The 27749-nt window shown below is 42.1% G+C and overlaps 1 protein-coding gene across 4 annotated transcripts in view; it reads right to left on the bottom strand.

Annotated features, from left to right (window-relative positions):
* Positions 1-27749, bottom strand: part of TANC1 (tetratricopeptide repeat, ankyrin repeat and coiled-coil containing 1) — a 127335-nt gene that overhangs the window by 28015 nt on the left and 71571 nt on the right. For 3 of the 4 annotated variants that reach the window (XM_028746495.2, XM_028746515.2, XM_028746534.2), the window contains 4 exons: positions 16375-16479; positions 7343-7473; positions 5940-6129; positions 2992-3252 (listed from right to left, as the gene is read on the bottom strand). In XM_028746495.2, coding sequence (XP_028602328.2) covers positions 2992-3252; positions 5940-6129; positions 7343-7473; positions 16375-16479 — 687 coding nt within the window. The remainder of the gene's footprint in view (positions 1-2991; positions 3253-5939; positions 6130-7342; positions 7474-16374; positions 16480-27749) is intronic. The other variant, XM_028746505.2, reaches the window with a different exon arrangement.

Genomic DNA, 27749 nt, shown 5'->3' with positions numbered 1-27749 from the left:
AGTAGAGTTTTTCCTTTGCAATGCCACACTAGCTCTTACTGCAGCCCCATCACTTTAAAAAACACAGCATTGAGCTGCCAAAAGCTTCAAGTTAGTTAAAAATTAATTTACTTTACCCTCTCCTTTGGATGTGTTAATCACTACACCCTATGGCCATAAAATGCTAATGATTGATTATGCTTCATGTGAATATTTCCCCCCATTGTTAAACATTGAAAATATCAACTTTCCAGGACACTTTCCAGTGTTTCTTAGAAATTCTTATATGAACGAAAACATTATGCAGTGGAAAATAACTCAGTGCATAGAAACAACCCTAAAGTGTGTGTGATTTTGTATTTCAAAAGAAAGACAATTTTTTGAAATATCCTCCCTTCACCATAAACTGCCTGTCTCAAGGTTCCAGTCCTCCAATTAATTGTGCTCCTTTGTGATGTATATATATATTATATATGGGCAACATTCAGAAGGATTTAAAACTGCTGATTTACTGTTGGGTAGTAGGCAAGAGAGGAGAAGGGTCACGATGAATTTTTATGACCAGTTTGGCAGCCAATTTATTTATTAAAGCTTCAATATTTCCATGTCAAAACACAGCAAGGTAGCTAGCATGAATCTTCTGCCCCAATGATTTCAGTCAGAGTTATTGGCAACCCAAATCTTGCAAGCAGACACTGTCCAAATCTTGGAAGGAGACAAGCAGGCACTTTGTGCAGTATTTCACAGCATCCAGAACATCAACAATCACCCATTAATGGCAAGATTCTCAGCCTCCCTTTTTGCAAAGATATATACATGACTAGCCATAAAAGCATTTAAGAGGCTGTGAAATGTACTGAAAAATAAATCGGTCATCTCCAGAATGCATTAACAAGCGACACAGAAAGAGAGCTGAAGTTAGAAACAGTAGTCCTAATACAAAACTGATGTGTAGAAGAGAACCGTACTATAGCCAGGAGTTTTGCTGATGTTTTTAGAGGCATGATCTGCATTTTAAACTAAAAAGTGGCTTGTCTCTTCAGCCCTGTGAGCTTATGCAATGGACACATGGAAGAAACCTATTGATATATTTATCATAACCAACCAGGAAAATCTCCCCAACATAACCCACCAAAATGCAAGGAAATAGGGGTTGAAATTCATGTGTGTGTGTAAAAATACCATACTTTTACAATACCTGGAAAGGGCTGCAGAACTGTCTACATTACTTTAGCTTGTTTTGAGAACATGTGTACTGAAATGGGGGTTTTCTCCCATTTAGGCCTTTTCCATGCACCCTACCACTCCACATACCTGGCAGATTTCCACTAAAACTGACACCCAAATGAATCATAGAATCATAGAATCATAGAGTTGGAAGAGACCACAAGGGCCATCGAGTCCAACCCCCTGCCAAGCAGGAAACACCATCAGAGCACTCCTGACATATGGTTGTCAAGCCTCTGCTTAAAGACCTCCAAAGAAGGAGACTCCACCACACTCCTTGGCAGCAAATTCCACTGTCGAACAGCTCTTACTGTCAGGAAGTTCTTCCTAATGTTTAGGTGGAATCTTCTTTCTTGTTGTTTGGATCCATTGCTCCGTGTCCGCTTCTCTGGAGCAGCAGAAAACAGCCTTTCTCCCTCCTCTATGTGACATCCTTTTATATATTTGAACATGGCTATCATATCACCCCTTAACCTCCTCTTCTCCAGGCTAAACATGCCCAGCTCCCTTAGCCGTTCCTCATAAGGCATCGTTTCCAGGCCTTTGACCATTTTGGTTGCCCTCCTCTGGACACGTTCCAGTTTGTCAGTGTCCTTCTTGAACTGTGGTGCCCAGAACTGGACACAGTACTCCAGGTGAGGTCTGACCAGAGCAGAATACAGTGGCACTATTACTTCCCTTGATCTAGATGCTATACTCCTATTGATGAGGCCCAGAATTGCATTGGCTTTTTTAGCTGGATTTTGTTTACTTTGTTAGTACGTTAGTATGGCTTCACTCCCTTGATGGAATTTAAAAGGGAAGTTCATCATCTTCTAGAAGAGAACAATATGCTACTGCATCTCAAATTTTGTTTCTTAAAAATGTGTCCGATATAAAACCAGAAGCAAAAGTTCATGAACTGAAGAGACCTTCCACAATTGTATGGACATGGGGCTCTCTGCATTCTAGTATGACTACCTTAACACAAAGTCTGGGTCCTTATGGCAAGGGCAAATTCCAGCACCCAGCCATTAGCAAATATTTAAGTGACCCGAGTGATCTTCTAAATCTAGAGAAGATCCCCCCCCCCAAAGATCCATAGAGAGCTTTTCCAGATTTTTTCCTGCCACATAAGAATGAGTGCCTATGGAATATGGCTGTGCAAATATCATGGGGCTCTGAATGGACTGTGTTCATCAAAGCAGTAGCAACACAACATAATCCCTATGGGTTATGTTCAATGCTATGGTGAAAGTTCCATCAGCACAAGGATTGCTCCATGCACAATGGAATGTTCTCCCCGTCTCCCCCCGCCCCCATGCACCCAACCCCCTGGAACAGATTTGGAGATGGTGTCAGATGTGTGTGGGAGACAAGGAGTGAAATCCCATTGTACTGGCTCAAGTATTTAGTTGGACACTGCCCCATGTCTGCATCATTGTATATGCATTTTAAAGCTTAATATAGAGGCTGAGTGCTTCCTGCTATAATCCTTCAAGTCGATGGACTTATATAGCTCTTTACATAAAAAAGCAATGAGCACAAAGAACACTACACTGTCTCTGCACAGCAACATCGCTTCACAGACCTTTGTGCTTCAACTGCTTCTAAAAATTACTTCTGTTAAATTTCATGCACTCCCCTTAACCAGTGCTGGCTCTCTAGCTTGCATTTCCATTACGTGGCGATCAGACACAATTTGATGGGAACTGGTCCATACAAGAACAGTGCCACAGGAAAAGTATGTATTTAAAAAAAGGGCTGGAGCACACACAACACTTGCTCCCTTTGGTTGCTCCTTACCTGCAACGGAATTGGGCCGAGGCATTACTAATGAGCCAGAGCTTTGAGTGTAAGTCACAGGGCCATCTCCAGAAGATGCTTCCACTTTTGGCAGACTTTCTGAAGACCCCACCGTCTCCTCTTCTGCAACTGGCGAGCAATTATCTGTTCTCCGCTCATGAATAATTCCTTGGTGTGCACCAGCTCTGAGGCTTCCGTCTTTGCTCCACTCCAAACTGGATCCACTACGGTCGTCGTTTTCAGATGAACTTGTTACTGTCGCTTAAAATCAAATAAAAAGGAAACCAATGAATTCTAATGGGAAGAATGCTAGAATAATAAACTGGTTTGCAGTGTTCTTAGACTGAAACTTCGTTCAATAAGGTGATGAGCTCCTCCTACAAGGCACACTAAATTAGTGTTTCCTGGGCTGGTTTTAGCGAGGAGACAAAAACATTCATTGGGCATCATAGTACAGCTACTACTGTTCATGTTCTTAGTTGCAACTAGGTATGTCTCTCAGAGTATGACCTCCTTGCTTTAAGAATACTGACAACTTAAATAATGTAAAACGTCGTAAGGATTTTGATGAAAGCCTTGTAGTGTGCTTCTGTATGGCCAAATGATTAGCGTTGATTAAAGGCAGGGGGCAAACTTGGGACTTTTGATGCATCATGAACTAAGAGTCCCTTCTGATTTACTCATTGAGGGGAGTGGAAGGGCCAGGAAAGATTTCCACTCCAGTTTCTAATAGCGAAAAGACAGAATGTCACCAGTCTGCCTCCCCCGTCCTCATTTTGGCCACTAGCCCAGACTTCTCTCTTACTTAGCTCACCGCAAATGATGAAAATCTGCCCTCACCCCCATTATGTCAACGGAGGCAGAGACAATTTCAACTAAGGCAATAAAAAACTTTTTTAAAAAAAGAAAGAGAAGAATAAAAGCCTGACCCAGCAGAAAGTGCGGGTGAAGGAGAGGGAGGGGAAGGGCAGCTCTCCACTCAAAAAACCTACTGGCCCAGAATAACGTAGCAGGGGTGGAAATTACAATGGAAGCCTGCTTAAGTAGCATGGAATAACAAGCTATTTTCACGGTTTGGCAAAGTCTGCCAAAAACAGTTACACAAAAGATAATACTCGCCAAACTGTATACTGAATGAGCATTTAACACTATTCATATATTTGCATGCACACACTGAGTACACACACACACACACACACACACACACACGTACGTACGTTAAGGGATGCTTTAGGAAATGCAGTACGTACGCCCTCCACACTTAAATCCTTCCAAATGAATGTAGAATGATTAGATCTATAAATAACTTGGGGGACTAAGGATACTTAGTAAGATACAAGTTCATTTTAATATCCATTCCATTCCCACCCCCCTTTAGATGAAGACAAATTTGCAAAGCATGTGTACAAGCTAGCTTTCAAATTAAATGCTGTCTTTCAGGATTTGCAGGGGAATGTGTGGGAGGGAGTGTTTTACTTTAAGACGAGCATGTTGCACAACAGAAAATTCTATACATTTTCACAACAGCCTTGAGAACAGAAGGCGCACAATTTCCAGATCCGTTATCATCCTAGCTAGTGGGTTTCCCAGCGGTTTTCTTCCATGTGTCCTCAAGTCTTCATTTTACCCAGCTCTTTGGGGCTTGATTCTAGTTCTTGATTCTGTTCTAGTTTTCATTCCGTTATGAATTAATCATTCAAACCTCCACATAACACCATCATTAAACTGCAGTTATTATGAAACTTATCAGCCTTTCTTGGTCTAGAACCGAAAGCATTTCACAAATATTTCCGATGTTTGCCATCACTAGCATGCCTCCTTCACCCTAACTGCTGTGGATCCATTTCCAGGCCCAATTTAAAATGTGGATCTTAAACTTCAATGCTCTTAATGGCTTGGAACCAGGTTATTTGAAATATTGCCCTTTCCTGCATATACCTCACCTGATCCTCAATATCTTTTTCAGAGGCCCTGTTCCAAATGCCCCACCAAGTGAAGTGTGTTGGGTGGCTATTAAGAAGCAGGCCTTTTTAGTAACAGCACCTCAGCCTACTTGGAGAAAGTTGTTTGGAACCATCTCTGTGGTCCTTCCAGTAACAGATGAAGGCCTTTTTCCCCACTTGGGCCTCTCAGTGTTTGGTTTGCGATTTTCTCTGTATCTGTGTTGCCAACTGGAGTACAGCATAGATCCGTTACTGTTGATTGAAACTCAAATGGCCTCGGTGGCTCTTTCACTCACACCCCCCACACCGAGTTTGCCTTCTCTCCCCACACTGGAACACTGTGTCATGAACCTGTTTGCAATGATACAAAAAACTGAAAACTTTCCAGGCAGGGATCTTTGTTTACAAGGGGTGGAACACTCCCCCAAATGGTAGCATAATAAAAACACTTCCTGGTCCTTAACAAAGTTCTCTATATGCTTCACATGCATTATTTCAGTAAATCTTTAGAACAACCCTGTATGTTCAATCAGTATTGTACTCAAGGATGAGAGATAAATGTACTGCCTAAAGCAACCCAACAAATTCATGACTGTAGTGAAATGTGGACCGGAGGCTTTATGATCAATTGCTCCTGCTCTTAATCACTGCATCCCATTAGCACTGCTATTCTCTTCCCCAGGAGACTTCCCCAGCAAATATACACTGTAGTGCAGTGAAGAAACTCAGGGTTCCAGCCCTCTCCCACCCCATGACTAAATGCCCACAGGAAAGACACAAAAGAACTACTGAGAATGACAGAATTATTTCAAGCGAAAGAGCACTTAAAAAATTTCTGGAGCATGGAGACTTTGGAATTGAAGCCAAGTACTAACAGAAATTAACACAAGAGAGTTTCAGAGCAAACTCACTGTACGCCTAGCGGCTGTATCGGCTGATGCAGAGAAGCAAGATGCAATAGAGACAGCAGTAAGTCAGTGCATTGCTAGGAGTTATACTGCTTACCTATAATTCCACTATCCTTGCTTTCCAACGTGGAGCTTGGGCTGCTAATGGTCCCACAGGGACTACTTTTGTTGGCCGCTGTTTTGCCAGCACAGCTATTCAGTGTTGAGCAGGGGCTGTCGGTGCTTGGCGACGTGGTGCTGCTCGTCAGGGTTGAGCAGGGACTGACTCCTTGGCTAGCTATGGTGCACTAGAAAAGGAAGGAAAGGAAGGATGAATACACAGAGCACAGCGCTATCGGTCCATGGCGGAATCAATACTAAGCAGGAAATCAAACAAGCCTAAAGTTAACACAACTTTCCAAGGCTGCATCGTAAGAGGATTCATTAAGCCCCTTTCAAGAAAGAAGCAGCAGCAATAGGACAATAGCAGATTATGGGCCCTTAGTATTTTAACTTGGACGTAAAGTTCACAGCCTTATGCGTGGAACACTGTTCGTTGAGAAGCTACAACACAAAACCCAGGACTTGTTTGGGATAGTGATCAAATATGCTTCTCTGCAGATTCGAAAAGGAAAGGCGTGGACAAAATTTGGTTTAAAATCTTTTGTCACAGGTGGCTAGAATTCTCCTAGAATAGGTGCCTTCCTGTACTACAACGGAATGCACTGTCTCCTCTCAGCATCTCGCGAGAGTCATACAGATTATTTCCCACGTTCTTATGCCTCATAAACCAAGCAGTAAGGAATGCGCAAGCCAGAAGTGCCTATGGGACAAAAGGCATTCAGTTAAAAATACACATGCGCAAAAACAGATGGGTACAAGCGAGTTAGCCATGGCTGTTACATTACACAACAGAACGAGAGAAAATGTTGTAACAAAACTCAAATCTGATTCCCAAGGCCAAAAGTAGAAAAATGATCTGATGTGAATTTTCACAAGAGGGAGATTTTCAGCTCTTCCCTGTATATCGATTAAGCGAAAAGCCACCTCTTCAGTTCACTGTGGTGATCTTTATTGCCTAAGACAGGAGTGGGAAACATGTGGCGTTCCATATGTTATTGAACTACAACACCCATCAGCTTTGATTACTGGCCCTGCTGGGAGTTGTAGTTCAACAACATCTGGAAGGACAAGGTTCCCCTACCTTAGGAGAAAATCCAAAAGTTGTTTTTAAAGAATCCTTCCAGGTCGCAACTGCCTGAAGCAGCAAGTGAAAAATAACCATTCCATGATTTTCTCACAACCCCATGCAATGTAAAGAATTTCCTTGGAACAGTGAAGATTAAGCCAAAGCTCTTTTTCTTTCAGTGCTTCCTACAAATGTGCACTGTGTACACATTTATGTAAGTGGTTTTTGTTGTCTATTAGCATGTTTGCTATTAAATATATTGAAAGCACAGCATTTGTTGGCGTCTCTAGTTTTAACAGATTACTGTTTACAACTTGTTTCCACTAGCATACCATAGCTTCGCGCTTTTCTTCCACAGAGATATGGGCAGACGTTGGAATCCCTTCTCCCAGTAAAAATCCCAGTCTTGTCATCAGTTCCTGAGCCGCTGGTGAACAGCTTGATTCCTTCTCTGACTTTGTTTCTATGCAATAAAAGAAAATACTGTATGAAGGAGTACAGTGACTTGCTTTGCAAGAGTAACAAGAAGTTACAAGTAAAGAGATTCCGACTAAACATCAGAAAGAACTTTCTGACAGTAAGAGCTGTTCGGCAGTGGAACAGTCTCCCTCGGGAGGTTGTGGGCTCTCCTTCCTCGGAGGTTTTTAAGCAGAGGTTGGATGGCCATCTGTCATGGATGCCTCAGCTGAGAGTCCTGCACTGAAGGGGTTGGACTAGATGACCCTCAGGGTCCCTTCCAACTCTATGATTCTAGAAGAACAAGGCTCATTCAAGTCTGAATTCATTCTTGGGCCAATAAGAATATAGATTTCAACAGAGAGAGAAACAACGACATGGATTATCAGGGGATCTAATACTAAAGTTTTAAAACCTACGACACAATCCTGCCACCGTGGGGCTCCTTTATGTCCCGCTGATTGCAAGGGAGACGGGTCAGCACACATTTAACTTTCTCATTGAAATCAAAGGGTCAAATGAGATGTGGCATGTGAAATGCGATCTGGTTCTCCAGTTATTTTCTTTTAAATTAAAAAAATTAGAGCAGGGCTGCTTTGAAGACATGGGAAATGGTGCTTCAGAAACTTATTTTCACTTGGAAATCTTGAACTAAAGCATGCAGGTAACACATACTATTTGAACTGGTTCTCAATTGGTGGTCTGTGGACCCCAGGGAGTATGAGGAACCTACCAAGGGGGCCTGTGGCACACACTCTGCCAACAGTCTAGGACACTCTGCGAACATCACACAAGAACACAGCGCCCCCAAACACACAAGATTGCAGCACCCAAAAATGTGTGGTTTGGGGCACCATACTCTTGCGTGGGTCAGGTGACTCTCCCAGAAGACACTCATCCTGGTTTTGAGCTGGGACATGTTGGAGGGTATAGTGGCACCATTCACATAATAAAACCTACTACAGAGATATCAACATTTTCAAAAGTAGGGGGTCCATGGCTTGGATTTGAAAAACAGGGGGTCTGGCTAATTGGGAACCAGTGGAATAGGGGATGAATATGACAAGCGCCTAAATAATACCTGCAAAAAAACAAAAACATTCCACATGCAAATAGCAGGATAATTTAGATTGAATAAATAGCGTGGGAAGAACAGGTAAAAATACCTCCTCCTCTACAGGGCTATTATTAATATGTTTAAAAATGAAACACCTGGGATCCATTCACAAATCTCCCATATTGCATCTAGTTTGTCCCTCAATATGCTTTTCTCTGGATGATTTATGTCCCAGGTATTTTCAGAAAGCTATGAAATAGAACAATCTCAGGGAAATGTATCATTTCCTATACAAATGTGGCACAGTATTAATTTTACTGTTGCTTATGACTACCTGTGCAACCATCCCAATTATGTCCCAACTTAACTGCTTTTATGTTGCGTCATATACTACTTTTGTTGTTACTCTTATAGTTATTGAAAATTCAGTAAGTATTTTAAATTGTAAGCTGACCTGAGAACTTTTTGTTATAGGGTAGCCAATATAAATAAATAATATTGTTCTTTCAGTAGTGCCTTTCCCCTTTCACTTATTTGTGGGTGGGGGCACCTCAAGGGAAAAAAAGTAGGAACGTCAGTTTTTAAGAACCAGTAGCAAAGAACAGATGGGACGCAGGTGGCGCTGTGGGTTAAAGCCTCAGCACCTAGGACTTGCCGATCGAAAGGTCGGCGGTTCGAATCCCTGCGGCGGGGTGCGCTCCCGTCGTTCGGTCCCAGCGCCTGCCAACCTAGCAGTTCGAAAGCACCCCCGGGTGCAAGTAGATAAATAGGGACCGCTTACTAGTGGGAAGGTAAACGGTGTTTCCGTGTGCGGCTCTGGCTCGCCAGAGCAGCGATGTCACGCTGGCCACGTGACCCGGAAGTGTCTCCGGACAGCACTGGCTCCCGGCCTATAGAGTGAGATGAGCGCACAACCCTAGAGTCTGGCAAGACTGGCCCGTACGGGCAGGGGTACCTTTACCTTTACCTTAGCAAAGAACAGAGGTGCCCTTTAACAGGACAAGTTGAACTGCAAATACATTTGAACAACTGGCTCAGAAGGAATTACCGAAACACAATTCCACTAGCTTGTAGCAGACAAGACATCTGCTTAATCTTGAGCTGAACTAACAAACAGCCGGGGTCTTTGATAGAAAAGATTTAAGTGTTTTTTCCAATATCCTTCAAATGATGAAAACAACTCTGTATTACTCTTCCAATGAGGTCTTCCGTTCAGAGATTTGTTTTCACGGCATCTAATCCTTAAAAGAAAGTAATCTGCCATTCCTTAATGTGACTGTGATAGGGGATATTTGCAAGGGAACTATCATTCAAGTATCATTTCTCTATTAAAGTTATTTGGTTCATACAAATATCGGTAGCTGGCGCTACATTACTCTTAGCAAATTTTCATCCACTTGTCTTCAAGAATATCTGAACAGTAGCAGGATATATATATATATATATATATATATATATATATATATATATATATGAGAGAATCTGAATATGATACTTGAAATTTAATTTCCATATGCACTTTTAATAAGAGCTCTGCTATCTTCACAGATTTATAGCTGCTTGATATTCCACAGTAATGACATTTCTAACAAGAAAAGCTTGGGTTCACCTAAAAAGGCGATCGTGAATCCATTATTAATTACACACAGAGGATGAGGTGAACTGGTAGCTCATTTTTACACTGCTATAACTTTGGCCTGTTTGTAAATAAAGACACAAGAGCTAGGGCATTTTATTAAACTTGAGTAATTGAAGACACCACAGAATAGTTTGTCAGAATTTCCATATCCAAGCTCGTTTCCTTCCCTCATCCCAGTTCAGGGAGTTGGACTAGATGACCATTGGAGTCCATCCAACTCTAGAATTCTATGTTTTTATGAAATAAATATGTGAATGTGCACAACCTGCAGTGGCACAGAGCAGGGCCTTTAGTGTTGTGGCACCCACTAGTGGAATTTCCTCTCAGCTGACATCAGACATGTGTCGTCATGCTAAAAACTTCTATTTCCCCAAGCATTCCTGGGCTGGTAATTTAGTCACATTTTACTTCAAGTCACTCTGTCATTTTTAAATTGCATTCGAAATAACTCATTGTTTACATTGTTGGTTTTTGTGTTTGTTTTACAAACGTTTATGATTAAGTAGTCTATATTACTATTGAAAAAATAAAATAGCATCTATATCTATACACACACATAGAATTGGCAACCCTCGTTTTGGTAACGTGTTTAGTACCACCAGGAGCGGAAATATATCTCTCTGGACTTCTATAAAACTGTCAGTCATAAACTGAACAAACAGGCACTTTCCCTTTCTTTGTGATGGTGAAAACGCTAGTAAAAAGGGGAGGGTGCTGTCTACAGCCTCAGCTGTAAGAGCAGCTGTCAAATCATCCACAAAAAAATCATTTTATAATCAAGATGCTTTGATTCAAAAGCGTTACTGTAAATGGATGTTTCCCAACATTGGGAAGATGGATTCCAGGGTTTCTGCTACAGATGAAAGAGTCGAGTGGAGTATTCCTATTCTATTCTTCAAACACACACACACACACACACACACACACACACACACACACACACAAACTACAATACTACAGATGTTTACCTGGAGAAAGCCTTATTGGGGGTGGGGATTCTGAATCAACATGAAAAGCAGGATTGTGCTGTAAAGCATTCTGGGTTTGGGCTAGGTACTGTTATAATACTCCAGAGATCTTGTTCAGGAGGAGGCTGTGAGGGGGCAAGTGGAAGCTTATTTGCATTTGTTTGGGAACCACAAGCATGTACAGTGGTACCTCGGGTTACATACGCTTCAGGTTACATACACTTCAGGTTACAGACTCCGCCAACCCAGAAATAGTGCTTCAGGTTAAGAACTTTGCTTCAGGATAAGAACAGAAATCGTGCTCCGGCGGCGCGGCAGCAGCAGGAGGCCCCATTAGCTAAAGTGGTGCTTCAGGTTAAGAACAGTTTCAGGTTAAGAACGGACCTCTGGAACGAATTAAGTACTTAACCTGAGGTACCACTGTATATGACAGGCAAGGGCAACTGCACGAGCCTTTATAATGTTTAAATGTATGATTTGCCTTCATAGAATAATAAAATTGTAGAGTTGGAATGAGGGTCTCCTACATCCAACCCCCAGCAATGCAGGAATCTTTTGACCAATGTGGGGCTTGAACCCATGACCTTGAGATTGGAGAGTCTGATGCTCTACCAACTGAGCTATCCTTGGCAGACACCGTGTCCCCCCAGAAAAAAGCACTGCTTAATACTATGATAAGCCTAATTCCAGAGACAAAAAGGACACGGCAGCTGAGCAGCTAAGGAGTTCCTTGTAACCCTGAGCTGATGTTCATGCATGTTTCTCATTTCTCCCTATAAGTACTAACAGCAAACTACTTCACCAGACTACAATCCACACCCAAAACCTAAGCTTCTGTTTGGGAATTATTATGTTAGACTATTGAAAAAAATTAATGTACAGAGGATGTTGGAACTGAAGCCTTTTAAGTATTTGAAATTTCAGATATTCAAAATACACATATAGGAATCCTCACTATATAAGAAATTGATACTTCCAATAGGATGTGGGAGAACAGAAACTACAGTTCTGTTTGTTACTTTCCAAGAGCACTAACCCTTTGGGAATTCTGCCACCAACTAAGCAGAGAGGTCCAAGAAATTGCTTTTAAACCCAACAGTAGTAAACAACTAAAGAGCACTTTTTTAAAAAAGTAAACTTCTTGAGTTTAAAAAATGTTCAATACACACAAGTGATTATCTTAAACCGAGCTCGAAACATGAACCAGATGCTGTCACCACATTAAGAGTCAAATTCAGCATTTATACTGGTGATTTCTATATAAACAATTGAAAACAATGTGATTTAATGCCTTCAGATACATTACTGGAGTAGTTAAAGAGTTCACACAATACACTCTTGCCCAAGTGAGCAGTCCCAACTTTCCCTACACACACATATGAAGACAAAGGTGCTGCATCATGAAAGTCAGTGCAGCGTAATGGTTAAGCGTGTTGGACTATGACTTGGGAGACCAGGGTTCGGATCCCCACTCAGCCATGAAACTCACTGGGTGACCTTGGGCCAGTGACTTAGCCAACCTACCTCACAGGGTTGTTGTGAGGATGAAATGGGGAGGAGGAGGACCATGTACACCACTTTGAACACCTTGGAAGATGAAGGTGGTATATAAACGTAATAAGTATATTATTATTATTATTATTATTATTATTATTATTATTATTATTATTAAATACTATCCCACTCTGGGTGGCTTCCAGTACATATAAAAACATAATAAAATGGCAGACATTAAAAACTTCCCAATACAGGACTGCTTTCAGGTGTCTTCTAAAAGTTGCGTAGTTCTTTATCTCCTTGACATCTGATGGGAGGGCGTTCCACATGGCGGGTGCCACCACCGAGAAGGCCCTCTCTGCCTGGTTCCCTGTAATTTCACTTCTCGCAGTGAGGGAACCGCCAGAAGCCCCTCGGAGGACCTTAGAGACCGGGCTGAACGATGGAGGTGGAGATGCTCCTTCAGGTATACCAGGCCAAGGCCATTTAGGGCTTTAAAGGGAGCAACACTTTGAATTGTGCTTGGAAACATACTGGGAGCCAGTGAAGATCTTTCAGGACCGGTGTTCCTATAGTCCCAGTGGCCACTCCCAGTCACCAGTCTAGCTGCCACATTCTGGATTAGTTGTAGTTTTTGAGTCACCTTCAAAGGTAGCCCCAAGTAGAGAGCACTGCAGTTATCCATGTGATTATGGATATGGCCACCAAGAGACTCCATTCTGGAAGGCTTTCGCATTATAGAAGTAGGAATTCTCCCAGTTTTTTTGACATCTGACTCTCCCATCACTGTATCCAATGCAAGATGGCCACAATGTGTGAGGATGCCAACAGTTTGAAGAGCCACATGCCCTCCCCCAATACAGCTAAGAAAGAGGTACAGTATGAATGAACCAAGAAACCACTTAACGTCAATTTGTTTTTCAGTATAAATATTAATATTTACCTAACCTGGAAGTCAGAATAATCTACTTTCTTGTGGCAGAAACATAGAAACTCTTAATGTGTGATATCAGGGTGATATACTGGGAGAATGCCCCCCTCCCCCCATTGCTAGTCATCTATTTGTGATCATTCCCACATCTTTCTAGCTATCTTTTAGTGCAGGATATCCGTTCCATGTTGTATTATTAAAAATACAGATAAAAAGTTGAGCAATTTAAAAGAGAAATCCACACATTTCACTTCTTGCTCCTGTAAGAAAACAATCATGTCATTTAGAGACCAAAGGAAGCCAAAGCTGCTCCACAGAAGCGACTTTTTAAGCCAATGTTTCTATTCACTCCCACACAGCCACACTCAGCCTGCAGAGACAGCCATTTGAACCTCACACTCTGATCAGCAACCATACAGCAAACACAGAGAACATAGCCTGCCAACAATGAGAAACCAGGGAGACACTTGTCTTGACAGATGCACAAGGCACGACAGTCTTTTTGCCTTTATTGGCCTCTGTGGAAAGGGAAAATAAAATGTGGGCTTTGGTAGCAGACAGAAGGGCCTCAAGTACATTCTCTACCTCATTAAGAGGATACTGTAGCCTCTTCCAGCCTCTTCACACAATTGTAATTATGAGGAGGAGGAGGAGGAGGAGGAGGAGGAGGAGGAGGAGGAGGAGGAGGAGGAGGAGGAGGAAGGAAGTGGGATAGTGGCTGCAGATCCTGCCCCCACCAGGCAGGGCTGGACTTACCATAAGGCAGAGTGAGGCACCTGCTGTAGGCAAGAAATGTCCCGCCTAAGGGCTCCTACTGCCCTCAGGTACAGCGAAGGATGCTGTCAAAGTAGCATTCAATTGCCTGCCTGGCTGACATTTGTACATGGAATCTCTTGTGCCTGTCACTCTGCTGATCGTCCACAGTGGGTGGGGAACAGCTCTCAAGGGAAGCCTGCAATACGGACATGGGCTTTCCCCCGATCGGGAGAATCTATGTGCTTGCAGCAAGGTCCCCTTTAGAGAGGTCTCTTCTGCAAATGAAGGTAAGGAACCTGTGGAAGGAATGCCTGGAAAGGACTTGTGTGCACATTACATCACCTTTGAAATTTGATGTATGCCATGAAGGAGTAAGTTGTGGCCTTTCTGCTTGTCTGCGACATGCCACAGCATCCATACAAATGGTTGCTGCTGTGCCCAAAAATACCACTTATTGATACATCTGCCATCTCATCAGTTTGCTTGAATCCATTCCGTAAGGATCTCCCTTAAAAATTAGAAATAGTCTACTCCTTTCCTTCTGAGAATGTTGATTACTGTGGAATAATCAGTTTTGTAGCCAAACAAGAACTATTTATTCACATGAACTCCATACCTAGAGGTGTCATTTATTTTATGATTATATTCAGGACACTAGTGGCAAGTCTCCTTTAGTCAGAAAGGGCTTAAAACGTTACTCAATCAGTTTCTTTACCATCTCTGATGTTTTAATCATTATGGAGATATAGTATGTGCAGGCTAATGGCAAAATGGCAGTGAAATTTGCCGCCATATGGGAGTGAGAGGATGGAGACTTAAGCCACCCAAACCAGTGAACAATGATCAGTATTTCGGGATTTATAACCTCTCTAGCTCAGAAAGCCTAGATCCACTTTGCTGAAGAGAGAGTTACTAATCAGTGGGTCATGAGAGGTGATGGATGTATAAAGCACCCCCATGCAGATACAAAATGCAACCTTTCCACCGCAAAAAGGGGGCTTTCCTATTAAACAACAAAACTGTAGCAATATTTGACTGTCACTCCTGCATGACCAGTATGCACATGTCTGAAGAAAATAACTGAGTGAAAATAAAATGTTGGAGGAAGAAACCATCCACACAACATGCATATTGTTAAGTGTTCAGCTCCTTCAATTTGAAACCTACGAGAGATGGAACATACTTGAACTTGTTGCTTTGGAATTTGAGGGGGGGGGATGAAACTGCAGAAAGACACAGAATTTAAGCTACAGAAGTTAGACTGGCCTGTAGAAGAAATAGCGCCATACACTTTTGTGTATATCTGAATCAAGATATGCACAAAAATGTGGGAAAGGTACCAGGAAGGAATATTCCTAGAAACTTTCTGCACCTCCAATAAGAAGAGATGGTGAGAACTCAGGTCTTAAATTCAAAGCACAAGAAAAACAAGGGAATATCCAATTTAACTTGATGTTATAGGTTGTTTCTGTTGGTGTCAATTAGGCTGTAAATCTAAAACATCACAGTGAATATGAAATCCTCATTATTATACAAATACTTACACAGCATGTTGATTGTCATTTTGCCCTGACATTCTCTGAAACTGCACTTTGTTATGTGGTAGTCAAATTTAATGAACTAGGAACTTTTCAAGAATACCAATTAACTCCAGGGTCGGGCTGCTACCAGCTTTGCCAACACAGTCATCTATTGTTATTGCTGTCTGATTTAGCAAGCATTTTAATGGCAGTGGCAAGACACAGCACTTCAACATGGCATCAGCATAACGTACTCCGTTGTTAAAACTTGAAAGCAAGTCCAGAAACGGAATTCAAACAGGCCTCTCACATTAAAAGTGACCCGCAACTCTCACACTTAATTTTGCTTGAAGACTGTGTATACATCGTTCAAGAATTTTAGACTGCTAGACATGGCACATAACGAACCTATCACAAGATCTGCAAAGCCAAGATCTGCACAAAGGGCTCAATTCTTACTTGTTTTCGTAGCCGCTTCGCTTTCAAGTCGAAGTCCAGTCATTAAGTCGAAAGGAAAGCACTCCGAATACACATGCTTACCATTCTGGTTGGGATCTGTCGGCTCCAACACTTTCCTCATTGGTACGGCGACTGCATCTCCTGGTATCCGGGGACTTTCTACATACTTGGGCTTCCTGATGGGACCTGAAATGCGGAAAGATCTCAAACTTGCCTTTTTCCCACACAGAACACAAATTACAGAGGACCAGAACAACTCTAAAAGCAGAAATGCACGTTGCAGACGGAGACAATACACACACAACACATGCTATAATAAAGACAGTGAACTCTCGTACTTCCACTCTCGCTGTCTGTTGTCAGGGGGAAAAAGCAGCAACAGCAAGCTTTAGTCAGGCTCACTTTTTGGAATGTAAACTGTGCTGTGGAACAAAAGCAGTTTCCTTGCTGCGGCGTTCTTGAGTCAGCCTCCAGCCTATGTAAAGAGGGTGACTTTGACATGGTCAAAACTCACACAGCTCTGGAGTTGGCCTCTCTAGGCAGAGCCTCTGTTTTTCTGCTTCAATTCGAAGATAACCCTGTTTACTAGTATAATCTTTGAAGCTGGGAGGCAAGGATTACAAAGCGGACAGCTTGCAACATTAACACTCTAAATACTCCAGTCCAGCAGCTTTATATTACTGAGCACAGTATTTTTACCCAGGCGAATGACGCACAACGTTGATTGTAAGACGGCGGGCAGGGCGGGAGGAAGAAGGGAGAGAAATATCTTTTCAGCTGCTACGGTAGCTCTTCAGTATTTTCAATAATAATAAAAATAAAAGAGGGAGAGATTTTGCTAACTGGTGGCTAAAATCAAACATACTATGTAATTTATAAGCGCGTCGTTCACTTTTGAGGTTGGAGTAACTGTTCATCAAAGGAGTTCATCAAATGTAAGAGAATGAATTTAGTACTTTCATTCGACTGTTTAAATTATTGATAGCCGTGTGCTTTGCTGAATGCAATTGCAGGAAACATTAAATGCACAACAGAATTTCTAGTCACCAAAACACCCCCCACAATGAGAACAATACTGCCATCTAAAGGTTCTTTAGAGAAACAGAAATTGCTTTTAAGTAAGCCAACAGGCCTTATCCTAGGATTCTGCTTTGCTGGGCTGACACCAGGGCTAATAACGGTCTTAATGTATCACAGTTCCATTCACTCCCAGTAGCAGAGATGACAAGGGAACAAAAACCATCAGAGATAAGATCCAACGTAGCATCAGCAACTACAACCCCTCACACAAAATCCCTGGCATCTCTACCACTACCCACCAATTCTGGCATTTTAACACTGAAAATTCCTGTACAGCACCATGTTTTTTTTAAAAAAACACACAACCATAGACATAAGCAACAAACTGGGTTGCCATCGTCACATCACCACAGCTGTCAACTTTTCCCTTTTCTTGCGAAGAATCCTATGTGGAATAAGGGAATTTCCCTTAAAAGGTGGGAAAGTTGACAGCTGTGCACATCACGGGTCTCTGTCATACTCCCTCACAAACATAAAACTCTCCAAGCATACTGCTAAGAAGATCCACCCCACAGGAGAGGACACAGTTGCTAGCAGACTTGCATGAAGAACCCATAGAAAGAGGCTCTGGATCTCAGTATGATACTGATGGTTCCATATAGCTAATACAGTTCAATAGAGCTACACAGCACACACACACATTTCTATCTGTATGTGTGTGACGCAAATAAGCATTTTCATCTAAGGAAACAGGGTCTGACTTAGATATTATGCTGCCCGAGGCAGGGACAAAATGGAAACTGTTCCCCATTCCTAACTGAACTACAAACTGAACCTGGACCTCCACTGCACTTGAGACAGCAGGATGGGACCCAGGACTGGCCATATAGCACCCACAGAGGGGAATAGCCAGATCCCACATTTTCTGCCCTAGGTGGTTGCCTAGTGGTTGGGCCAATCTGAAAAGGAAGGATGCACATACCACAACAGTGGCTCACTGAAGGCCACAGAAGGCAGTGGTAATTCAGTGGGAAAGGGCAGCACAATTGGGAACAAAATGCAGCCTCCACAAATCCAAGCTTACCCTTTTAGAGGAACTGCTGGCAACAATAATTTTAAATGGGGATGAGGGTGGACCATGGGCAGATCCCCCCCCTTATTTTTACAGATTCTTCATTGAACTGCACTTTAAATGTAAAACTCCGTAACTGATTGGTCGTTATCATTTTATTATAATCAATAATGTACATATTTAAAGAAACCAGAACCAAAACAGTAATTTTAGATGGGGAAAGGAGAGGTAGCAGAACTGTAACAGATGACCTCATACCACACAGCAACACCCCTAAGCGCAAAGCCACAGAAGTATACAAAAAGAAAGCCACAGAAGTACAGTATACAAAAAGAAACATAGGGTGGGACTCTTCTAGGGTTCCAGCCTCACTCAGGTATTTGTCTGCAACAGTCCTGCCCTAGCACGCTTGCTTCCATTTTGCCCAGACTCCCTTCATTCATTAGATTCCCATAGCTCTTAACTGTGCCAAAACAATTCTCTCTCATCCAGCTGGTGTAACTTGTGGTTTAGATTGCTCTTGAAATAATAAAGATACCCCACTTTCCAGTAAACTGTAGTAATAAAAAATTCAGCTGGCAAAGTTTGGAGAGCACAGCTTATCTTTATATGGCGAATGACGTATTACAGATCTGTGTGGAATTATAAGACGAAAGATAAAATGGAAGCCAAAGGGTTTTATGAAGCACTTTATAAATGTGTGTATGTATAAACAGAGGGGGAAAATAGGAGAGCTATACATATAGCTAATTACTATAAAATCACGAAGTGCCCTTTAACCATTTTCGTTATATAAAGGCATAATACTCCCAAGAACATTTGAGGAACATAAAACCAAACTGGGTTTAAGACAGAAGTGTATAAATTTATTATGGCTACCTTGTCATTTTTATTATGCTACCTTAGTTGTGGCTCAGAATTCAGAAATCAGCCACCCTCGTGAAGATCACCTTATTCCTTCCACATCAGGAATTAGCAAAGATCAGGAATGTTAGATGATAAAATAAAGGAGGAACAAATCTACCAGTGGTACACGACATCTTATTGTTAAAGTAAGACGAATGGAACAAGAAATGATAAATGTTGAAAATGTGCACAAACCAAAGATGCTGCCCTCCCTCCCGCCCCCAATGTCTGGTTCAATTGATAAAAATATATGCAAATACTATAGCCCATACAATTGAACTAACTGTAGATTATACCCTTCCTCAGAGTCCACTGCTGATGATAGTATGTGTGGTATTCACTATTTAAACATTTATATCATGCCTTTGCCATTCAAAATGTTCCAGATCAAATCAGATAAAAATGAGTCAGGAATGCATCAAACCAAGCAACACAACAGGTAATCAGGAGCATAATATTCAGCAGCGAGATTTAGGAACCAGTCACAACACAAGCTTGGAGGAATAAAAATGTTTTGGTTTTTCATCTAAAGGCTACAAGAGAAGGGGGTGGTTCTGATTTCACAGGACAAGGAGTTCCACAGCCTGGGAAAGTGGACAGGCAGGAATTTATGGGAGGGGGACAGTGCTGTAAGTAACACGGTGCCAAGCTGTTTATGGCTTTAAAAAGATCATATCCAGGGCTTTGAACTGAGCTTGGAAATAAACTGGAAGTCAGTGTAGGTAGAAAAAACGAGTCACATGTTTCATGTAAAACAGATTATTGTTATTATGTCATTTATGTTTAAGTTTGGAATTAATAAAATATGGGTTTTTTTTATAAAAAAGACTCTGGTTAGAACTCTTGCTTCCAAATTTTGGACTAGCTTATGTTTCCAAACACTTTTCAAAGGCAGCTGCTTGTAAAGACTGTTAACAGTAATCCAATTCTTGAAGCAACTATGGCATGCTTGATTACAGCTAGGTCTCACTTCTTGAGCAATGGCTGCAGCTGGCACACCAGCCTAAGGTGGGCAACAGCACTCCTAGTCACAGCGGCCACCCGGCCATCCAGAAACAAAGCTGTATCCAGGAGCATTGTCAAGTTGTGGGCTCAATTCTTCAGAAGCAGTGAAACCATACCCAAACCAAACTGTATCCTCATCCCCAGGAACAGTAGTCTTGGGACTCAGCACCATTCATAAAGATAAAGCACTTTATCTGTGACACCACATGGCGCTGTAGAGTCTCATCTTTCACCAACGGGGCTTCCCTGTATGAAGTTTACAAGGCGTTTAACTGAATCACATTTTTTGATGCGTCTTGATCCAGCCTCGCTCACCTGAAGCATCAGTTTTGCCCTGATTACATCTCAGTTTGCTAGCTCACATCCAGTCCACTACCAATTCTAACCACCATTGCAAGACCTTGGCTGCCTTTCTTGAATATATAGGAAATGAGAGTTAAAAGTTGGGTGTTGATGATGACACCGCACTTCAAAATCCCTAGACAATCACCTCCTCCCAGCAGTTTCTTATAGGTGCACAGGAGACAAGATGGAATGTTGTGGGGCGTTATAGGTCAGAGATCATGGTGCCAAGAAATAGACCCTCCAGCGTCACTGTCTCAAAAGCGTCTCTAAAGGAAAGACCACGTTTACACAAAACAGAACCTCTCACCAAGTCCCATTGTGCCCAGACAGTCCAGAAGGATACCACTGGTCATTAGTTTCAAAAGCTGCCGACAGGTGCCGCAGAAACAACAGGGATTTTCATCCAGTTCATTCTGTGGCTCATCCACAAGTTCCACTAAGATTATCTCCATCCCAAGACCAAGTGGGAATGAGGCTGGACCAAAAGTTCTCAGAGGGGCATTTTAGCTAAATCCGGGCCTGCCCACCGCCCCGTTTTGCAGCTGTGGTGCTTTGCCTGGTAGCCAGTGGCTGTTGCAGCTCAAACAACATGGTGATCATTTTTTGGGATGTGGAAGCAAAATTACCTGGTGGCTGCAGCACCCTTACTGGTAAAGCAGGGACTGCTATTCCCTCCCTTCCTCCACCCCTGAATGTTCCTTATGACATGGTGCCAATACTTCTGGAATTGGTACCACTGCGGCAGGAAGGTAAACAGCATTTCCGTGCGCTCTGGTTTCCGTCGTGATGTTCTGTTGCCCCAGAAGTGGTTTAGTCATGCTAGCCATATGACCCGGAAAGCTTTCTGTGGACAAATGCCAGCTCCCTCACCTGAAAGCAAGATGAGCACTGCAAATCCATAGTTGCCTTTGACTGGACTTAACCATCCAGGGGTCCTTTAGCTTTCATTGTAGTTATTTGCCGCATTGTGCTAAATAATCCCTACCTAAATCAGACTGACCATATCTGTTACTCCCTGTTCCCTTTAGCCTGTAGCCTATAGTTTGGCTCAAGAATTTAAGGACTGTTTTCAAAAACAGCCAGTCATAAAATCAGGGTTCTAATATATTGCACATCAGAGGTTTGCCCTCTGTGGGTTGGAAGGCGACTGGAACAGTGGAAGGATGGAGGAGATATCGTTTATTTTCTCCCTCCTCATGTGTGTAAAGGTTGCAAAATATCTGAACTCCTGAAGAAGACTCTGCTATTCTAGCATTCCATAAAGAAGTACTTAATATTCATAGTTCAGCTCAGGAAAAAAAACCCAAATCCAAAACATAAAAGACAAGCTGGAATTAACCAAAGAGGATTTTAAAATTAAATAATCCATAATCCTCCTGTACTCTGAATTCATATTATACAGAACACTGTGTTCTTACATTCTTGTCTATGGCTTTAAAACACACACAGTGCATGGAGGTTTTATTATAACAATCTTCTCCTGCAGGAACTTAAATGTCACCCCCAAGGTGTAAAATAAAACAGCTTTATTCTTTGGGTCAGCTTAGCAGTCAATACAGCTTTATTAAAAAAAAGCCACCTCCTCATATTTCTTACACAAGACACTAACTAGTCTAAACATAACAATTGCTTCTTTTCCCCCCCTGACATGAAGAAGAAGGATCAGTTTACAAAACTGTAAGGTGATGCTGGTCATTGATAATACCTGTCTGCTTTGATCTATACAATTTTGTTAGAAGCTCTATAAAGTAGGCAAACTATTAACCCTTGTGCTCTCAACATACTAGTTCCCAAGATAAAATGCTCAGATGATCTCAGAAAAAGGTTTCTTTGGATGAAAACTTTTGTATGTCTTGTTTATATTATGCTTCATGCTATATGTAAACATTTCCAGGTTTATTTGAGGGTCTGTTATTCCAGTTGTATTTTACAATGAGTCTATGACAGATATAAATAAATAAATCTGACCTGCCTTGATATATCACTTCATCCAAGGTAATAACGTATCATTGAAAATATGAGCATCTCTCATCTTTATCTACCAGAATTAGTGGCTGCAAGATCCACAGTTTTGCACTCTAAGTTTTCTTCTTGAGTTTCAAAGACTGCAGAAACTAAAATATTCACGTAATTTGAACAAGCTTCCTGACTTCACATGTTTTGTCACATGTTAGAATGCTCCTTGAGTCTGATGGTATATTTTAAACATCCATCAATTTAATTTTACTTGATGCAGAAGAAAGAGGAATCTGAGAAACATTAACAAGGAAGAATAGTCAGGGACTATGTTGGGGGGGGGGGGGAGAAGGCCTTCAACATGTGGCAGGAACAATATGCCTGGCAATTTCCCAGTTGTGCTCCTGGGACAAAACTTGAAGATGTTCTGTATTCTGAAACATTTTAGAGTACTTTTCTCCACATCAAATCCCAAGAGTGCCATTCATTTAGTAATTAAGTCAAAACACAGTAGCAGAGCTATCATCACCAACATTACTACAATTCAATCTTGGGTTTAAGAGATTTTCAGAAGCATGAGTTGGCTTTACAGCGTTATTTTAAAACGACACTTTTTAAAAGTATGTTACTCATCATTCTAAGAAGAAGATATTTCATAAGAGACTTGTTCGGTGTTTCAACTTCAGGTATCTGGGAAGGCGAAAAGGGGAAACAAACCCACCCCTAGAGTGTTTACATCTCTCATCAAGCAACTGGCTGATGTCTTCCTTCTAGACAGGTGGGTCAGAAGCTATGCAGGCCTGCTTCAAAGGGAAAACAGATCAGCAGGTGTATATACTGGGGCATATGACCCAGCATGCACTGTCCGACCCAGCATGCACGTGGCCGACTCTGGAGTTGCGGTGCTCATTTCGCTTTATTGGCCGAGGGAGCCGGCGTACAGCTTCCGGGTCATGTGGCCAGCAGGACTAAGACGCTTCTGGCAAACCAGAGCAGCTCATGGAAACGCCGTTTACCTTCCTGCCAGAGCGGTACCAATTTATCTACTTGCACTTTGACGTGCTTTCGAACTGCTAGGTTGGCAGGAGCTGGGACTGAACAACGGGAGCTCACCCCGTCGCGGGGATTTGACCCACTGACCTTCTGATCGGCAAGTCCTAGGCTCTGTGGTTTAACCCACAGCGTCACCCGCGTCTAATAGCATGCACAAAATGAGGGTTGGGAATCTTAGACTAGGGGCCAAACGCAGCCCTCCAGATATATTTATCTGGCCACACCCTCTCTTCCCAGGCCACACCTCTCACTAGTTCTGCTTCACACTAAGTGCTTTTGACTGGTTGCAATATTTCTTTAAACTGAAATAACGCCTCTTGATTGTTTCCATGGAGAGAAATGGAGATGTGTATGTGGAAACCTGTGACTGTTGTGTGGGTGGACTGTAGCCCACTCACAACCACTACCCTGTCCACCTTTTTCTCAGGCTTCACCCTGGATGGCTGTCAAGAAAGAATGCAGCCTTTAGGCTGAAAAGGCTTCCCAACTCTTGCAATAACCTAAAGTAGCTTTAGAAGTGATTGGAAACCAGTGATCAAGGAAGGAAGCACAAAGCACTCGTGCCATTAACATTTGATGGAGAACGTCCCCAGAACAAGTTGCATGAGCAATTGTCAGGTCTCATTCAGGTTCCAGATCTAGAACCAGAAAGGGGAGACATGGGTATACATCCAAATGGGCCAGAAACAGGTATAAAGGGTGTTCGAAACAGTCAGGGATTGGGCTTCAAGGTAGCAATAGAGGATCAAGAGGGGCACAGGCTAATGGGTTGTCAAAAACCAACCAGGGGACAAGATCCAACAGAGTAGCAGCTTAGGTAGTTTGCTGCACAATCTGAGATTGTTACTTAGCTTTCAAAGTGGAAACTCAAACTCAGTATTATTATTGTTTTTGCTTATATTTTGCATATAAATATGGAATAATTTGTACTGTATAGCTATGGGGGAATTTGTATGGCATTCTGTGGTTTAAAGCAAATGCCTTGTGTTTGTTTTCTTTAAATATTAACAACATTCTTCTTTAAAGAAAAATAAGCCTAACTGTAGAATTCATGGCAGGCAAGAAGTCGGAAATTTAGATTTGCATTACCACAGTAAGGGGAAAGGACTGTTTCATTTCCCCATCACTCAGTGTTAAGGGAACTGGGAAGATAACAGTTTCTGCCTCAAGCACAGTCCTACTCTGGCTTACTGCATCCCTTCCAGCTCAGGTGTTGACAACATGTTCCCCCTCCTACATGATGAGTGTCTGATGCTGATGGTACTGTTTATATATGGCCAGATTCTTCAAGATAATAAATCAAGGTGAGCAAATAAGTCTTGCGTTTGATTCTGCACAGCAAAATTATTTTGCCCTTGGCTTTACTCTTTGATCGTATAAACAAAAGTTCAAGCTACACACATAAAGGTTTTAAAGCAGATAAACTTTTCACAGAAGTCCTCCTTTATTTTGTAATACTAGAACTGTTTAAGTTAGCCGAGGCAATTAATGCCACATACACACTATCGTATGTTTAATCTCCTGATGCAGATTATAATCCCCACCTTCATCCAAAAGCATACACTCTGTGAGCATGAAAGATTAAAAGATGTTAAGAGGCAAGTAATCTGCACTGAGAGATTTTTCAGTTGCGTATCTTCAGTATTTGGACATTCTGATGCAAAGAAAGATCAGTAAAGCAACTCGGCTTTGATCTTTGTACATTTTGCAATGCAATGAAAGACACATGCGAAAAAGACAGGATTTTATCAGCATAAAAAACCAGCAGAGGGTGCTATTCGATACTTATTAGAACATGAATAAAAAGCAGCCGCAAGGCCTGTTTAGAATGAAAGCAACTCCAAAATGCACTCCCTCTAAAATGCAAACCACATCCTTTCAAAAGACAATCGTTCTGGCCTATGTACGGCAAGTAATACTATAATTAGATACAGTACACAAGAACAATGATGGGCAACCATTTTAAAGCAGGATTACATTAATAAGCAAGAGATGGTGAAAAGGCAATTCTAAAAATGAAAGAGTTGTGATTCTGTCGTTTGGAGTTGCGCAGCTTCCCTTTACATGTTTTTCATAGCTGCAGAAACAGAGGAAACGCAGTGCTGAGGTCACATTTTCCTTTAGTTTTTAAAAGCAGCCACTAGCATTCTCAAAGGAATGTATAAACACACCATACCAAGAGCTGCACATACTTGGGGACTTCTCAAAAACAAAAAAAAGCAACTGAGGAGGCCACACTCTCACAAATGAAAAATCTGAGAATTCAGAACAATGGAGCAGTAGTGAAGGGACCTGAATATACAAAAACTTCCAGAATCAGTCATTAAATTCCACCGCTCAACTAAAAAGTAAACAGATCATTATATCCCATGTGGGGTGTGAAAGCAGAGAAAGGTGAAACTTAGGAGCATCATGGCGACTTTGATTAAGCCATTTACTGTCAAGAAAAACTGGACATGTTCATAACTGAATGAGCCCTGAGGACTCTTGGTCCTGCACTCTCCCCCTTCTTACGTGGCGAATCCTGACTTCTGATCCTGGTTCAGCGACAACTCAGTTTCTGCTTGCACACAGAGCAATGAATTGGCACAATTCAGTTCGTCAAAAGGAAGTATCGGAAATCAGGAACAGCCATATAAAATGACGAGAGGTGCAGGCAAAGAGGGAGCATGCAAGCACAGCTTAGAGTTACGTCTGAACAGACCCAAACACCACCCATCACCAGAATCAATCTTTGTGGACTCCTGAAATTGGGAATGTAAAGACAAATGGAGTGTGGGGTACTTTTGGCCCTTCAGGTTTTGTCCGAACTGCAACTACCATCAACCCCTGACCACTGGCTATGCTTTTACGGCTCATGAAGATATTTATGAGCCCTAAAAGCATAGGGCTCATGAAGATATTTAGGGCAATATCTGGAACGCCAAAGGTTCCCTACTTATGCTTTAAAAACACATTTACCGTATTTTTCCATGTATTAGACTAGGTTTCCCCCCTAATAAATTATGTCAAAAATAAGGGGGCATCTTATGCAGTCAAACCTCTTCTTATGTCTGCCTCTTCTTGCGTCCATATCGCCCAACATCTATGGCAAGCCCGGAAGTAACCCGGAAGTTTACCGCTATTTGCACAGGAGTGGTGATCACCGTTCACACATGTGCAGGAGCGGCAATTGCTGTTCACACATGCGCAGAAGCGGGCAATCGCCACCCATGTCTATGCACAACAGCGCCTCTCCCAGCGACCCGTTTCGACCTCTGGACAGACCTCCAGAATGGATTATGGTCGCAGGTAGAGGTTCCACTGTACAAGGATAGCGCCGAGGCCATTTTCTTAAATCTGAGTCCCCAAAAATAGGGGGCGTAGAAAAGTAGAAAAGTAGCAGTTTGGGTTTTGTTACGAAGTATATCTTATGGCAACACTTAATAACACAAATCCAAATATTTTGTAGATGAAATTCAGCAAGGTTCAGAGACTTTGCCTTTTCCCGGACTGTGAAAGTATATCCTCGTAAATTTAACTACACGCACATGAGCAGTCCCTAATTGACAAAAAGGCTGTTAAGCCATGGAAACCTAAGTGCTAAAGGAAATATTTGCAGGGATAGGAACCCATAACACCCTGCCCGTTATGTGGGCTAGATCTCTCACATCCTGTTTGATTGCAACACAGACCAGTACTCCAATAAAAGCAGAAACACTTTTATCTTACCCATGTGGGAAGAAAGAAAGAGTGAACACAACATCTTCCAAGCCAGCAAATGGACTTCCCCTTATAACCAAGCCCAGAATATTGCATACATTTTAGCTGGAAGAGTTGGCCAAAAAGAAAAGTTCAGTTTTGACTGAAGGCTTATGCACACAAGCATGTCTAAAAAAGAATATTCAAAAGCTCTTCTTTTCAGAGGTCTGATGCAGAAATAATTCTGCCAATAAGGTAAGCATCAAAATGAGCTAAACTTGGTGCAACATTAAGTTGGGTGGGGAGACAGCATCAGGATTGTTGTTGTTGTTGTTGTTGTTGTTGTTTAGTCGTTTCCGACTCTTCGTGACCCATGGACCAGAGCACGCCAGGCACTCCTGTCTTCCACTGCCTCCCG

Source organism: Podarcis muralis, chromosome 1, assembly GCF_964188315.1.
Source record: "Podarcis muralis chromosome 1, rPodMur119.hap1.1, whole genome shotgun sequence".
Classification (NCBI taxonomy): domain Eukaryota; kingdom Metazoa; phylum Chordata; class Lepidosauria; order Squamata; family Lacertidae; genus Podarcis; species Podarcis muralis.
This window is presented reverse-complemented; position numbering and strand designations above follow the sequence as displayed.